Source organism: Thermobia domestica, chromosome 7 (assembly GCF_964235325.1).
Source record: "Thermobia domestica chromosome 7, izTheDome1.hap1.1, whole genome shotgun sequence".
In the NCBI taxonomy this organism is placed as follows: Eukaryota; Metazoa; Arthropoda; class Insecta; order Zygentoma; family Lepismatidae; genus Thermobia; species Thermobia domestica.
Genome location: NC_137460.1, coordinates 71,380,937 through 71,398,362, shown reverse-complemented (window position 1 = coordinate 71,398,362; position 17,426 = coordinate 71,380,937). Strand labels below are relative to the sequence as shown.

At 35.3% G+C, this 17,426-nt stretch overlaps 1 protein-coding gene across 5 annotated transcripts in view; it reads left to right on the top strand.

Annotated features, from left to right (window-relative positions):
- The window catches only part of SLO2 (slowpoke 2), a 664,715-nt gene that overhangs the window by 519,898 nt on the left and 127,391 nt on the right, over window positions 1–17,426 (top strand). For all 5 annotated transcript variants that reach the window (XM_081764837.1, XM_081764838.1, XM_081764841.1 and 2 more), the window contains one exon: window positions 8,270–8,364. In XM_081764837.1, the coding sequence (XP_081620963.1) occupies window positions 8,270–8,364 (95 nt within the window). The remainder of the gene's footprint in view (window positions 1–8,269; window positions 8,365–17,426) is intronic.

The following is a 17,426-nucleotide window of genomic DNA, read 5'->3' as shown; positions in this document are numbered from 1 at the left end:
CAAGCCAAAGACGCTAATGCAAATCTTAGTATATCTCTTTGGTCTGTGGATGTAGGAAGTTGCTTCAAATTTTTGTGCAAGAAGACTGGAACGGAACTATATAGTATGCAAGGAAGGAAAACAAAAGAAAGACAGACCAAGCTTTTACTAATAATGTCACGGACAGTTCCTCCATATGCTGCTCTTCTGGAATGTAATTATCAAACCGCAAATTTGCGCCTTGAAAATTTTCCCCTTCTGTGACTGCGCAGAACTTGACCATTTTTACCCCACTAGTTATTAAAGTCATTAAAACAGACGGCTAACTTAGTTTTTTTCTTTCTTATTTTCTTGTTTTATGTTTTCGTCATTATCCTTTGTTTCTTTCTTGTTTTCATTGTTGCTATGGTTATCATTGTAAGCTGAGAAGACGACTTCATTAGTAGCTATGAACGACAGTAGAAGGCTGATTGCCTGCATTTCATTTTTTTAAACTCTCTTTCTTACTGTATATAACATCCACGAGATCCTCCCTTTAGGCTAAACTTCATTTTGTTTTAATTATGAATTCTTCTCTCGTTGCATCGTTCAAGTTGAAATAAAAAAAAAAAAGTAGTCTTGGATGATGAAAGGTTATGTATAGTAGTATCAGTACTATTAGTAGTAATAGTATTTATTGAAGCGCTACATTGATATTCTCTGTGTTCCCCCAACACACGAATTTACTAGTATTACAACACGTTTTCTTTAATTTTATCTCTAGTGCTTACATGCTGTATTATTATTATCCATATGTTTTCCTTTGTTGCTTTAGTAATTCTATCCACACAGAAAAATCTCAGATCATTCAAAATATGGCAAGGTAAATGTAAGGTAACCGTATTTCCAGATTTAAAGAACAACGGAATTTTGAATATATGATTTTCATGACATAGTTTCCACATATTTTTCACTACTTATAACTTCTTTTCTGAAAATCTGTCTTAGATACTATCATAGCGAGCTGTAGATGTAACGTGTATATAAACACATTGATATCAGTTTTACAGTGATATAACTCTACAATTATTTCGCTAGCCTGTCCACTAAACATTCAACGTTTAATTCGATTTGTACTGTTTCTGAACTCACATTCACAATTCTCTTTCGGTATAGTTACAATTTTATATTCCAAAACCAATGTACAATAAATATTTTCTAAATACAGAAGGGATGAAATGTCATTATACAGTAGAATTCCGCTAAATCGGTTCCGAGATCTTTTTCAGCACCTTTATTTCTTATTAATCTCAACAGTTTTTTTTTTTTTTTAATGCCAAATGTTAAGATAGTAGTAACCAATTCTTGGTTTAATCTTATGTTCTTCATTTTTTCCATGATCTTGGAATAACTTGTTCCGGAATACCTGCTTCTTCATTATTTCGGCCTGTAGGTATTATTCAAGTTTCAAATAATAACAGTTGGTGCCTTTTCTTATACGATCAGATGCAGTAAAATAACTACAAATCTTGCGATATTCCCTGGAGAATTGCTGAACTGTATGGAGAAAATATTGTGTTGGAAGTTGTTTCGAAATATGTTGACAACATGCTCTTAAAGTGCATATGTAAAATGACTGGAAAAAGAATAACATATATTGAATTCCAACACAAAATTTGTATGCCGTTTTATAACATTTGCTATACAGCAAGTGATCAAAACTGGGTTTGCTCCTCCGTTCCTTTTTCCGTATATGAATTTGACTGCAGCCATCCAAGAACATTCATTTCACGAACTAACATATAGCTTGACAACGCAACGAATTTTGACTTGAAGTAATTTCAATATTTTTGTTAAATATTCTAGATGAAAGAGATGGAGCTTTATCTCGTCTCAATTCACAAGTGTCTTTTTCGATCCCGGTCTTGTCTCGAGCAAGAATCGATTCGTTGAGTCTCGGTCTCTACTCGACTCATAAACACCCGACTTGATCTCGGTCTCGTCTCAAAATTTCGAGGCAATACTGAGACTAGTTTTAGTCTCTGTACCATCTCTACCCGGATTACAGATACTTGGGTATAGGCATAAAAACATTACCAGCATATGCATGATACATATATCATTGCATTCATATTGGAGAGTTGAATTCATTGCAATCACTTGCGGACATGTCCAGATTACCATCCCCAGATTACAGATCCATTTGAAGATGAATGCAGTTCTTTAAGATGAATACAATGATATATGTTCATGCATGTCTGACAAGTTTTCATGCCTAAACGCAAATGTACGTACTTTGAACATGTCCGGAAGTAATTTAATGAATCCAACTCTGAAAGAAATGTATGTGTGATAACGTTTTCGTTCTAAACCCAAAATCTGCTCTCCTATGTACACCCACGTCCAAAATTATTGTCGTATGTCTATAAATATGTTGTTGGAGGAATACGAAAGTTGATAACGAATTCGCCCGTTATTTCTTATAATGTTAGTATGTGTATAATCGGTAAAGACATGTATGTGACAAATTTCATGTCAAAAGACCAGTAAATAAGAATAATAAAACGAAAATAAAACTTTCTTGAACATTTAGCAACACTTTGTTTTACTCATTGTAATTTTCGTATTTATAATTCTTTTCCTATGAAATTTATCACAAATATATATTCCCCGATTATACACACAGTGTCAGTATTAAAAGTACCCTGCAAAATCATTATCAAATTATATTCTTACAAGAAAACAGTTATAAATATGCGACAATCATTTTGGACATGAGTGTATGTATTATTATTATTAATAGTAGTAGTATTAGTATTATTACTGACGAGGTGGCTTAGAAAGTGATCACCTCTGGTGTAAGTGGTTTCTGTTTCAATTGTAAGCTATGTGAGTTCCTGACGGGCATCATGTTTGTAAGTTTCCTCCAGATTCTACCGTTTTCTCCCTCATTTCATCAATGCCTATAGAGTTATTGATCGCCCATCCTCGATAGCCTGTATAGCATAATCGTAAGATACTAACCTTAAAAATTCAATATTATTGTTATTACGTGACTGTTTTGTATGCAATGTTGTAATTCGTTTCTTTCAAAATGATATTTGTATGTACCCAGTGTGTATCTATAGATTGCTCAATTGGAAAGCTGAATCCAGCTGAGAAATAGCCCAGAATAATTGACCCCGCTCTAGTTTCAATTACCATGGAAACTCTTAGATAATATAGAGGCTTAGAAGATTCAGAAGAGCTTTAATCATCTTCCATTTCGTAGAAATTATATTCTCAGATAAATTAAGAAAGAGGAAGAAAAGGAGCTCAAGAGGTAGAAATGTTTTAGTCATTCGTAGAACGTCCTTTGTGTAGGATGTAGAATTCATATTCCACCCACTAAGTTAAAATAAACTTAATTAAAAAGGGCAAAGTTTCAATTAAAGCTGAAGTATAAATTACACATAAAATAATGAACACGATAAAAAAATTACTCTTCGTTAAGCTCTGTAGGTCAAGATGAAGAGACCGTACTTTTACTTCCACACTGTAAGGTTTTGCACTCAGATTATAACCAATTAGTAAGGATAAATTTGTATAGCAACATTTTTATTGTCCCTTATTGCTAAGCATTCATTGTATTTACAATAAAATTATATCAAATGATTAACGCTTTTACAAGTAATACATGCGTAAATGAGAATGTCTTAGGGAAGACAAACTACAACTAATCTGTTAGTTAACGATCTTCTTTGTTTCATGTACGGTACATAAATACATTGAATTAATAACTTCACTTCCCCTTTCCAAAGCAAAATCTGAAATAACTCTTTTGGAATAGTTTTAGCAAAGAAAATGCTTCCTAGAAGTCAATGTATGGCAGTAGTTCCATTTGAAAGCAATTCTGGGGCTCCTTCGTGGCTAAGTGGTTAGTGTATTGTCTTTTGTTTGGTAGACCAGGGTTCGATTCTCGGAGAGAGATCGTGTGGTTCGGTTGAGTTGAGGGGATTTTGAGTTTAACATTCCGTTCAACAGCGAGGCTATATGAGACGTGGGCCTACTGATTAGCGTGGAATCCGAACCACATGAGCTCCTGCTGGGAATCGAACAGTCTCTCCCACGCCAAAGGCGCGTACGCTAATCGCTTAGCCACGAATGAGCTGTATCATGTGGTTCGGATCTCAGATTAAGATGTAAGATCATGTGTCTCATATAGCCTTGTTACTGAACGGGACGCTAAACTTAAAAAAATAATAGCTTTCTGGGTTGGATTGAATTTAACAGACAGTGCTACGCTAATAGAAAGAGGTTCATGATGACAATAGGTTTCATAGCTATTTCTTTTTTTCTTAAGACTGATAGATCAGAAAGTTTCCAACAGTGTGCAGTTATTCAGGAATACTTTCGGGGAAGGGATTTTTGCCGTCTCCTTGTATAGTTGGCCAACCGCCCTCCCCCCTCCAGGGGGGGCTACAAAAAGTTGATATTTTCAATATACCAAAATACTGTCCAAATGCAGACGCCTCACATTTTGATTTTGCCCTCCGGACAAAATCTTCTGGAACAAAGCTTGGCTTCCAGCTGATTAAAAATAATTATTTTGACAACGTAAGATTTTTCATCAATGAAAATCCAAAAGTATCATTGGTGTTTTCAGTTTGTCAGTGTTTACAGTAGTTGAAACAACATTATCAGTGCCGGTAAACTTGTGTAACCCATGTGTATAATCTTACATGGTTTGAATGACCTTGTCACCTTCAATAGAATTCCAAACATCAATGGAAATTTGTCCCACCTTTCATCGTATAGGACTTCCCATTAAATCGTCTTTCGAATGTTTTTGCCGTAAATACATGAAGTCGAGCTTATCCAAACGAATTTTCCGAACCTACGATTTTTTGTGTTTGGTGTGAGCGGTTCCGGTTCGATTCCCAGTGTGGACACCCAGTCGAAAAATTGTAAAAGTTTTTTTTTCAGGCCAGCCCCTGCGTAAGGTTTTCCTCATTCACACCAGGCAAATGTCGGTTTGGTACCCAAAATACAGGTTCTAGGCCGCTTCCTTTCTTCCCTTTCCTCGAATAGTGTGATCACCGAGGGACATCATCCCTCATACGTGACGGGCTAACATGGCCATAGGTTCCGAAAACCCAGAAATTTAATTCCTAATCTTGATCCTGGAAATATTTCCCATTAAGCCCATGTTCCCGGGCAAGAAACAGAGCATTTCAGCTTTTTATTAAAGCTGACGTGAGCTGCTTCAATACGTAAATACATTATTAATTTCCACATTTGTAAGAAATTTCCCTCTTAAAATATTTCGTTCATTTTTTTTTTAAGTTGCCTAGCAACAGTCATATTCAAACAAGCATACACATTTGCAACGTCGAACTTTAAACGTTTCTGTGATTAATCATACACAATATCGATTTACAAACAAATGTGAATTGCAGATACGTTTAGCTGTATTTTTTCCTTGCCTTTTCTTGTTGTTTCCCTTCCAAAGAATTTAAGTGACAGTTGAAAGCACTAACGGAAAATTAGTTTATTGTAGCTGGATGTGTATTTATTATGATATTTCTTTAATCATTTATTTATTAAACAGACTTCCAAATACGTAGCAGACAATACCAACAATTGAATTATTAACAACCAACAATAATGACCTATGAGTTTCGTTTTCCAACACGAAATAGGTAGGCTTTCAAAGCATTACAGAGAGAACTCTAGTGACCACTACGATTCGTGAAGCGTAGACTCTACACAAATCATAAAAGCGTTTTCTATCACGTGTGATGCATCGGAAAAATTCGGTACGATTCGTGGAGCTACCTTCCGAACATTCACTTGAGGAAAGTAAAGCAGCAAAAGTGCACCAACAACGTTGCCAAATTTAGAAGACATGGCAAACGAGTGACCAAAAAAAAAAAAAAAACTTAGAGTTACAACACGAACACTAACAAGTACTCGAATTAAATAACAACAATAATAAAAACAAAAATATAAAACAACGACCATAAAAATAATAACAAAACAAAACTTAGTGGCAATCCGATAACCCTGTATCCTCAGGAAATGTTCTCCGCATAGCGCGAGAAACGACACTGGCAAAATGGATGGGGGGTTTGCCGACTGGGATACCCCCCCCCGTTCTACTGGATGGTAAAATTAATAAACCTATCTCAAGCTTCACGAGTCCTCCTGATCACTATAATATTAACACCGGAAGTAGTAGGATACCGCTTTTAAGTTTCAATTATGTTAAGAACAGATATGGAGCCTGTTTTCGTGATGAATCCATATCAGAAAAACATTTCTAGGAATCTCTTATGTTATCTTCCTTGTGTGGAAATCTAATAGTGTATGCGGAAGTGGTTCACTCTAATACTTCCGGTTTCAATAGAGATGTAACGAAAAAGGAAACGGAGCCTATTGTTGGTACATTGAAACCATATATTAAAATAAAATAAAATAATAATTAACGATATTTCGTACTGTTCTTACTCAATATTGTAAAATCAAAGAACTAAATTTCTGCCATTCCAAGTTTAAAATACAGAAGTATGGATGAAGCTAGAATCTGTTGTAATATTCCCTCACATTGGAAACAACCTATATTAGTAAATAAAACTACGTACCACCAAGCAGCCAACAGATGCCGTCACCGACGGAACACGAAGAGAACCCCTTCAACCTCTCCACAGGCTACGTCTCCAAAGGCTGGCTATAAAAACAGACACTTCGAGGCAGAAGTCATCAGTTATTAATTGGTCATATTCTATTTGTAATGTTGTATATAAACTGTATTACGTCTTTTTTTAATTAAAAAAAATGGTGAGGAGAAAACTCGTGTGATATTACTGTACCGAATATTACACTACACTATTCTTGCTATGTTAGATCCATATGAAAAGCGTTTCTCACTACCTCACCGTTTCTGGATTCAAATCTGGACTGCAAAGAGGGATTTGTATTTAACTTGAGGTCGGTAGGATGTTCTTCGAATCATTTGATTGTGCCTAAATACAACTGGGATCTGCGGGCTGGACAGTTGTTTGCTGGAAAATATCTGTCCTGTTTACATGAACCCTGGTCACGAGCATGTGTGCCCCAGGATGTCCACATACAGATTGGCATTCAGGAATCCTCTTACATGGGAATTGTTGGGACCATTAATCCAACTAAAGACATCCCAGGCCATAATTGGTACACCACCTTGTACTGTACCAATTTGACATGCAGGATTCATGACTTCATGCTATTGTCGCCAGATTCGGATTCTTCTTTCGGCGTGATGCAACTAGAATAGGAACTCATCTTTCAGGCTACCCGTTTCACTGTACTATTGCCCAATACCTGTGCTTGCGAACCCATGCAAGGCGGTCTCTGAGTGGGGGCTCTCGGGTTGGTTTGCTGCTCCTGAAGCCAAGACGATGCAGGAAACGTTGAACTGTCCGTGAACTAACACTTCACAGGAACTTTCGTTCGGGCTGGGATATGATTTGCGACAGACTCTAGCCCCTCCCTAATGGTTCATATAATAGGGCTCAGCCGGCACAGTCCACGTTCATTGAGGGGTCACTGACCTTTGGACTGTGACCGGTTCCCGGATGTCTTTCTTGCGTTTGCATAATCTCGACACACCTTTGCAACTGTAGTACGCGAGAACTCCAGTTGATTCCCAATTTCCGAAATGGAGTGCTCCATTCGTCGAGCACTAAAATCTGTCATCAGTTGAACATGTCCCATGACTTTTCCCATTCAGTTTGTCACGATTTCTGTGCCTTGCAGTTTCAAGTCTTGCTTATTTATACCTCCAACGCGAGTAATTGGGACAACGTATATGTGGGCGTTGCAATGCGAGAACTTTAATCAGGCGCCTTTGGCGTGGGAGGCCCGGGTTCGATTCCCGGCGGGAGCTCATGTGATTCGGATTCCACGTTAATCAGTAGCTCCACGTCTCATATAGCCTCGCTGCTGAACGGGACGTTAAACTCAAAATCAACTGAACTCAACTTTAGTCAGATGTGCCTAATTCGGTAGTACGTCAGTGTATGGTTTTCTCCCTGTTCTCAACTCAAAGTTTGATTGGCAAAATGGAAGTATTAAACTCTTTTTGTTTGTTTATTCCTTAATGCTGTCCACATTCTCTATTTTCGGTTTCAAAGTCCGTTTCTTTCTTAAACTTTCCCTTCTAGTGATGATTTAATATATTGTTTGTCATTCGCGTATTTCGTATTATGTATTGCGTAATTTTACAGCACATGTAACTGATTATTGGAGTGCAGGAAATCTAATTTAACTTTTTTTTTCTCTTTCTTTTCAGAACGACCTTCACCGTGCAATGCAAAAATCACAATCTGCACTATCACAGCAGCTAATGATCCTATCAGCTACTCTACTGTGCCTAGTATTCACAAGGTGAGTGTGTGATATGATTCGAAATGGAGTAAATAATTCAAAGTAAAGTCCGAACGACTGAAATTAAGTAAAATTAGTATTAGGTTTTAAATGTTGAAACTGCTATTATTAGAACTTGAACATTATTTTGCATTGTTTTGCCCTTATTTATTGCACACTCAAGAGGTGACAAGCGCTTACTGTATAAAATGAATTATCCTCATAAAGAATTACTCAGGTAGAAACTTACGTAAATGTCTCTTATAATTGGTTTCAGTGAAACTTAATTCTCTTAGTCATAACTCACAAAATAATTGAATATGTTTTGTAGGAATAAAATATGGTGTATTTTATTCGCTAACGCATATATTGCTGTAGTAATACTGAAAAAGTAAATTGAGCATGTCCGGCATCAGAAATTGTGTGTTACGTTTAAATCATATATGAGTATTATCAAGTTATGAATGGAATTGTTATCATCAGTGATTGCAAGTAATATATACTGAGAGAAAAAAGTTGTAGGTGGCGTACTTAAAAAGGTAGATTACATGCGTAATTCCTGTGCTTTTTGACTTAACGTACAGCAGACGTATAACTGACATAAGGAAAATCAAAGATAGCAACCAGGGCCTAGAGTTGAACGGTATTGACCAGGTTATGGTATATGCTGATGATGTAAATTTAATAGGGGATGATAGGAGAACAATAGAAAGAAATGCAGAGATCTTATTAAACGCTTGCAGGGACATGGGTTTAGAAGTAAATGCAGAGAAAACTAAATACATGGAAGTGCGTCGGGACCGTAATACGGCAAATTGTGGAGGCGTTAAGATATTAAATAATACTTTTGATAAAGTGGATACTTTCAAATATTTAGGATCAATATTAATAGACGAAAATCATATTCACGAAGAAATTAAATGTCGACTAAAAGCAAGGAATTCGTGTTAGTATTCGGTTCAAAATCTCTTGTCGCGAATTCTGTCGAAGAATTTGAAGCTTAAAATATATAAAACGATAATTATGTCTGTTGTTCTGTATCGTTGCGAAACATGGTCGCTTACTCTGTGGGAAGAACATAGACTGAAAGTATTTGAGAACAGGATCCTGAGAAGAATATTCGGACCCAAGAGGAACAGGAATGGGGAATGGCGGAAACTTCATAACGAGGAACTACATAATTTATATGGTTTACCCAACATTGTTAGGGTCGTCAAGTCTAGGAAGCTTAGGTGGGCAGGTCATGTAGCTAGAATGGAAGAAAGTAGAAACGCTTTCAAATCTTGACTGGAAGACCCAACGGAAAACGACCATTAGGAAGACCTAGGCGCAGATGGGAGGACAATATTAAGATGGATCTCGCAGAGATAGGAATACAAAGTAAAAACTGGATGCAATTAGCTAAGAATAGAAGTCAGTGGAGAGCTTTTGTGAACGCGGCATTGAACCTCCGGGTTCCATAGGCCATAGAGTTAGTTAGTTAGTTAGACATATAACTGAAAACACATGTTGCATAATGCTTTCCGTATGTGTTCCATCTATACGTACTTTCGGTATGAAACAATATAGGCGGTCAGGATCTCACATACAAATGGAATACAAATGGACGTATATAACACATGGCTGAGGAATGTAACATAAGTATATGCATGTGATATACGGGAAACTGTTAAATGTCAGATATCCTGCAGTGGCATGATATAACATCTAAGGGCAGTGCCTATGTAGCATAAGAATAACGTATGCTCCGCACTCATTTCTGTAGTAAGCAAGAGGATTCCGCAAGCATATTTGTACAGTCCGCAGCAAAAAACCTGCAACATGAGCATGCAAGTTAATTGTGAAACGACGAAGTCTTTTACTCCAAAATAAGTGTGCAGGGGAAGACGCTGATATTTCTTCTGGCGTGATTCGTAACACTTAGACGTTATGTTGATTCCCTGGGCTGTTGGGCGTAGTTTCACAATAAATTTACATGCTCACGTTGCAAGTTTTTTGCTGCGGACTGTACAGTATACCGCTGTCCGGAGAACTCAGTTTTTTCAGTGTATTACAGACAACTGAACTATCACAAACGAGTGCTTTCTTCATACTTGTAACCAATAAATTCTGAAATTCTGTAATTGAGTATATTTTTACTTGTACTCAAATTATATTCAGAGTATTCATTACACTCACGTCTACGTGGTCTCGGGTTCGATTCCGGGCCGGCGCTTCCTAATTTTCGGCGTTTACTCAGCGTCGTGAGACAAACTAGAGATTCGCGTAAATAAAAGACTTGAGAGCCACTAGCCCTAGAAAGCTTCTGATCCGCCTGATAGAGCAACGTGGCACGCTGAGCACGTGTTCCTCGTTAGACTGGACGTAGTTTAGCCGGTCGCTAACAGATGACGTTGGAGCGGCTCAGTCCCATCCAGTAACTGTCATGCCAGTGGTTAGTTACTGAGTATTCATTTCTATACTGGTATTATCATACGTTTCATCCAAATTTCAAGAGTAGATGATTGAAGTTCTGTTCAACAGATGATGCAAATGCATATGTATCACTCTTGATATGAGCGCATAGGCAGAGTTTTTGTGTTTTATGCCCTTATGCAACACCAAGGCTATGAAGTTATGTTCAACAGATGATGCAAATGCAAATGCATCAGCCTTGATACGAGCACATTGCTAGAGTCTTTTGTGATTTATGCCCTTATGCAACCCTAGGGGTATGAAGTTTTGTCCAACAGATGATGCAAATGCACATGCATCAGCCTTGATACGAGCACATTGCTAGAGTCTTTTGTGATTTATGCCCTTATGCAACCCTAGGGGTATGAAGTTTTGTCCAACAGATGATGCAAATGCACATGCATCAGCCTTGATACGAGCACATTGCTAGAGTCTTTTGTGATTTATGCCCTTATGCAACCCTAGGGGTATGAAGTTTTGTCCAACAGATGATGCAAATGCACATGCATCAGCCTTGATACGAGCACATTGCTAGAGTCTTTTGTGATTTATGCCCTTATGCAACCCTAGGGGTATGAAGTTTTGTCCAACAGATGATGCAAATGCACATGCATCAGCCTTGATATGAGAGCACATTACTAGAGATTTTTTGTGTGTGCGTGTGTAATTTATGCCCTTATGCAACACCAAGGGGTATGAAGTTTTGTTCAACAGATGATGCAAATGCATATATGCATCAGCCTTGATATGAGCACATTGTTAGAGTTTTTGTGCTTTATGCCCATATGCAACACCAAAGTTGTGAAAGTCGGGACCAACTATTAGCGTGGGTAACGAACCACGAGTTTGGTTAGAATCTTTTGTAGTTTGGAAGTGCACAGACCATCATGGGGAATCCACCCTCACAGCATGGGCCGTTTTATACCACACTATTTTGTCTCTAGCACAGTGAATTACAAGATCATGCCACCAGCCCCAATGGCATGTATTTATTTATTTCATTTTATTTAGGCATATAATATGTATAACTCCAGATACAACTCGTTGGTCATTTAGACTGAAACGTGTTTCGACAATAATAAATTATTAATAAGAAATATGTAACAAAAATAATGGCAAGTAATAACAGAATATAAACAGAAAGATTAACAAATATTTATATGATATTTACAACTTAATTTTGCACACTGCAGATCGGAAGATTATTTCACAGATAAAGGTTTCTATAATAGGTGAACTTACTTGTTAGTAGGAAACCTCTTGAGCGGCCTTTTGTATTACTGCATGTTTACATTCCGGAACATAGGAGGAACCAGTACCTATAGAATGGTATCTGCAAGTTTTTTGAGATCGTCTCTATTTGACATGGATCAACAGTTTTTCTTTTTTATTCTTTATGACATGAATCGAAAGTTTTTTGTTCTTTTTTTTTACTTACGTGAGAAAATATTGTGTTTTTGTTTGTTTTACGGTAGTTGCCCCTTCAAATATTTCTTGCTAAGTAAAAGTCTGAGTTTAATAAGAAGCCTGTATATGAGCGAACTTTTGGACTATTTATTGCAAGTTTAGATCTCGAAACATGGCAGAAAGCAGTATCTACAGGCAGTGGCGTTCGAAGAAAATTTTCTAAGGGAGCCCATCTCCATGGTTCCTATATTAGGTCTGGTATTTCTGATATTTATTTGGTTTGCTATATTACGTATACATTTTCGTGAGCCAAGGAGACCTTAGCCCCCCCTTCAGGCGCTCATGTCTACAGTGTAAAAGCAGATTTCTGCAAGTTTTCATTTATCGAATAGCCTCCGTCGAGTTCAGATGGATTAACACGCAAAAGAGGGTTTACTATTTTTCTTTTCTTTACTTAACTGGAAAAATATTTTGGGCTCTGTTTGTTCTACGGTGATTCTTCCTTTCAATCTTTATTTTCAACTTTTGTTGTACAGTTGGTTTGGAAAACTTGATATAGCGCGATATTTACTTGACAATGCTTTACGATCATTATTCTCTTACTTTCAAAAATCCTGATGGAATGTTGCATTGGTAATTGTAATTAGGTCAGTTTGTATTTTTAGTATTTTTCAATAACTATTATCAATAATAGCAGTAAAATGTGACACGCTTAGTTTCATGTATTACGAAAAATGGACACAATAAATAACTGATTAACTCAATACATTCTTTATTTTTTTTGTAATGTGCGAAACTAATACATGTGCTTTCTATGTTCATCATCTCGAGTTCGATTCCCGATGGGTGTATATTTTTTAGGGGGGAGTTTAGCGTCCGATGATTATGCACTGAGACTAAGGGAGGCTGTGGTCATGGAATGGATTATAAATAGTGGAATAATGAACATGAAAGGAAACTTTGTAACTCCGAAAATACCTGCGCACACTGTATTTGCCCTCCACGAAGTCCACTTGGCTGGAACTGGGATCGAACCAGAGGTGAGTGCTGTACCACTGAACCACAATGGCCACATTAGAATACATGACTCGGATACAAACCAGAGTTCGAATCTTACTCGGGTCCCGTCTCATATAGCCGCGGTGTTTAAAAAAAGAAAACATAAAATTCCAATCAATCAGTAAAAATGCATTCTTCAATTTTTTGTTATACGTTTCTATTATACGCTATATACACTTAAGATTTCTGACATGGTAATTGTTGACGAGACTACAGCAATTTTTCTCAAATTACTTATTAGCTCTAATTTCATACACTGAAAAAGTATTGTCATTTCCTTTCATTTAGTTATTTATTATTATTATTATTATTATTATTATTATTATTATTATTATTATTATTATTATTATTATTATTATAACCGTTGGGAACCAAGGAAACTCACCGTTGGCTGTGGCTCAGGTAATTCAAACCTGGTATCTAAATCAAGAAGAAAAGCACTGTTTGTAACAAGACTTAACCCGTTAGTTACTAGTGAAGAAGTTGAAGGAATTGTTAAGGAACTCAATGTGAAAGAAGTGGTTTGTACCAGATTGAAGACTAAACATAATTCTTACTCTTCCTTTCATATAGAGGTGAATAAATTAGACTTTTCCCGAATTAATGATCCTAAAGTGTGGCCTACAGGTGTTCTCATAGGTCCTTTCTATGGTAGATTGCGGAATTATGGCGAAGTTACTAATCATAATTCTCCTACTAAGCATGATGAACCTAAACCTTAAAATTTGGTATCAAAATGTCCGTGGATTTTTTCTCTTCAATTTCTGACTGTGAATATGATATAATTGCAGTAACAGAAACATGGTTATCCGATATTCATAGATACTACGATTATTTTCCAGATACCTATACATGTTTTAGAGCCGACAGATTATATAGTGAAGAGTCATGTCAAAGAGGTGGTGGATCTTTGATAGCAATAAAGAAAAACTTTATGGTGAATCGCAGGCCTGATCTTGAACTTATAAGTGAATGTGTGTGGATTGAATTAAAATGTAATACTGGAAAAAATTTCTTAATATCGTGTGTTTATTTTCAACCAACTTTTTCCCCTGTGAATTTTGAAAATTATTTGAACCATATTTCTAGTAGGTTAATTCCTTTGGAAAATAATATATTGATTCTTGGAGATTTCAATATATCCAAAGTTGATTGGTTAAATAATGAACAGCTTCCAGGAATATATTATTACTCCAAATTGAAGTTTCAGCAATTGTCTGTTTTTTGGAAAATACTAACCTGTGTGTTGAACCTTCAGTTTCTGCTCTTGATCTTGTTATCACAAATGCTACTTCTATGTCAAGAAAAACCAATCAGTGCATGGTCTATCCTGACATTTTTCATTATCCGATTGAAATCATTATGTTTTTACCTAAAGGTTGTAAAATAAATAAGTTTTCTGAACGTTTTCAATTTGTTAGAGGTGATTATTATGCATTATATCAACAACTGGCCAATATAGGTTGGTATAATATCTTGTTAAAACCAGATATAAATGAAGCTGTTGTCGATTTTGAAAAAGCAATTGTATTAGCTATGGAAACAAATATTCCGAAATCTAGGCCGAGAATATCTAAATATCCGTGTTGGTACTCCAAAAAATCTGTTTCTTTATTAAAAGCAAAGAATTTAGCTCATAAAAAGTATAAAAATACATTAAAACACGAAGACTATTTATTATTTGCTAACTACCGCAAGGTTTTTAAGACTCAGTTAAAAGATGACAAACGTATTCACTATACTAAAATGGAAAATCAATTAAAAAGTAATCCTGAGAAATTTTGGAGATATGTATCTAAGGGTAATAACAAGACTGCAACTGGAATAGTAGTAAATGATTCTCTGGTTACCGACTGCGAGTCATTGGCAAATTTGTTTGCAGAGTACTTCGCATCAGTCTACCAGACATTTTCAAATATTAGCAATACAAATAATTATTTAACATCATCAGAAACTTTTTGTGAAACGAAAATACATCCTATTACAACTAGAAATGTAAGAGATGCTATTAAATCCTTAAAGACTAAATCTGCGTCAGGTATAGATGGAATACCTGTTTTTATAATAAAAGGTGTAGCTGAGGTAATCTCACCAGTGTTAGCATCTTTGTTTAATTGGAGTTTAAATGAAAACATTTATCCTGAAGCCTGGAAAATTGTAGCCGTAACACCAATACCTAAGACTAAAGGTGATAAAATTAACGATTATAGACCAATATCTATAATGAATGTTATTCCTAAAATTTTTGAAAAAATAATGTACAACTACTTGTATAATGCTGTACGTGATCAGTTGGATATAAATCAACATGGGTTTATAAATGGTAAAACAGTTACTACAAATTTGGCATGCTTTGTACATAGTTTGTTTTCTGTTATTCGATCGGGTGGTCAGACAGATGTTATTTACTTTGATTTTGCCAAAGCTTTCGACAAATTACCTCATCACTTATTAATAAATAAGTTGTATAAGTACAAATTATCGAATCAAATAATAAAGTGGCTAGATTCGTACTTAGATAATAGGAAATTCAAAGTAAGGTATAATGGCTATATGTCTTCTATTCATAATATAACATCTGGTGTGCCTCAAGGCTCTAATCTTGGTCCGTTGTTGTTTTTGTTGTATGTAAATGATCTACCTGAGAAGTTAAATTGTAGATATTTGATGTATGCCGATGACATAAAAATTTTTAAAGAAATTAAAACCTTTCAAGATCAAGTAACCTTACAAGATAATATTGAATTAGTGGTCAAGTGGTCTGAAACCAATTTTCTTGCCTTTGAATATTACCAAAACTAAAGGCATAATTTTCTCAAGGAAAACTGATCTTCTTTTGTATAATTATACAGTCGGTAAGCAGAGAATCGATTTTGGAGCCTATGTCAAGGATTTAGGAATAATTTTGGATAACAAGTTATTATTCAATAAGCATTTACAGATAATAACTTCTAAGGCTAGGAAGAACTTAGCTATGTTAAAATGTCTATGCCGTAATTTTTCGAATGTCAATACCTGTAAGACTCTGTACATTTGCAATGTGCGATCCCATCTGGAGTACTGCACTGTTATTTGGAATTGTGAAACTAAGTATTTTGTAAATGCAATAGAATCTGTTCAAAACAATTTTTTGGCTTGGTTACGATGGAAGTTTAAAAACTTCAAAGATAAGAGTTTGTCTTGCATATCTAAAGAGCTTTATTTGTTACCTCTAACTGATAGGCGGTGTATTTTTGATTTAAGTTTTTTTTCATAATATTCTTCAAGGTGTCTTTTCTATTGATGGTCTCTGGTCCATAAGAATTCCATATCGCAATGTTAGAAATTTTGTACCTTTTGTTTCGAATGTTCCTACCCTGAAGAGTTCAATTTATAAAACTATAGATACAGCCAATAAGTATTACTATGCTATAGATATCTTTCAAAGTAATTTTATTAAAATTCGTTCACAATTAATTAAAATTCTAAAGGACAAATATTTTTTTTTAACTTGTAAGGTGCCATTTGAGAATTTTTTTAAAAAAAAATTTTTAGGTTGTTTTCTTGTTCTCCCTTTTAACTTTCTTTCTCTTTTCCTATCATCTTTTTTCTTTTATCTTTGCTTTCTTTTTTTGGATACTACACTTTTATTATTATTATTATTATTATTATTATTATTATTATTATTATTATTATTATTATTATCTTGGTTACGAGTTTCACATGCCATATGCTTATTTTGTATTCCTTGGTAAATTTGTCTTATTATTTTTATTTCTGTCTTTGAATGAGTGTACTTTAATTAAGGTGTCAATTGATTTGAAAATTATGCTTATATTATTTTGATTTTCATGTATGTTCATTTGTAACTTTGACTATATGTATGTTCCTTTTAATATGTTATATACTTTTTTTCCTACTGTATACTCATATCAATGTGTTATTTTAGTCTCATGTTTATCAATGTGTACTTTTTTGAGATGTACTTAAGATGATATTTCTGCTTATTTGTTTTCTCATTATGTTTTTCATTGTATTTTTATCTGTAATACCCATTGCATGTTTTTCTTTACATGTTTCAATTTTATGTTGTTTAAATGTAAGCGCCCTATATTTGTATAATCCTTCTTGGGGGCACTTTGTGGCTGTAGCTGTTTGTCCCTAATAAACATTTAATTAATTAA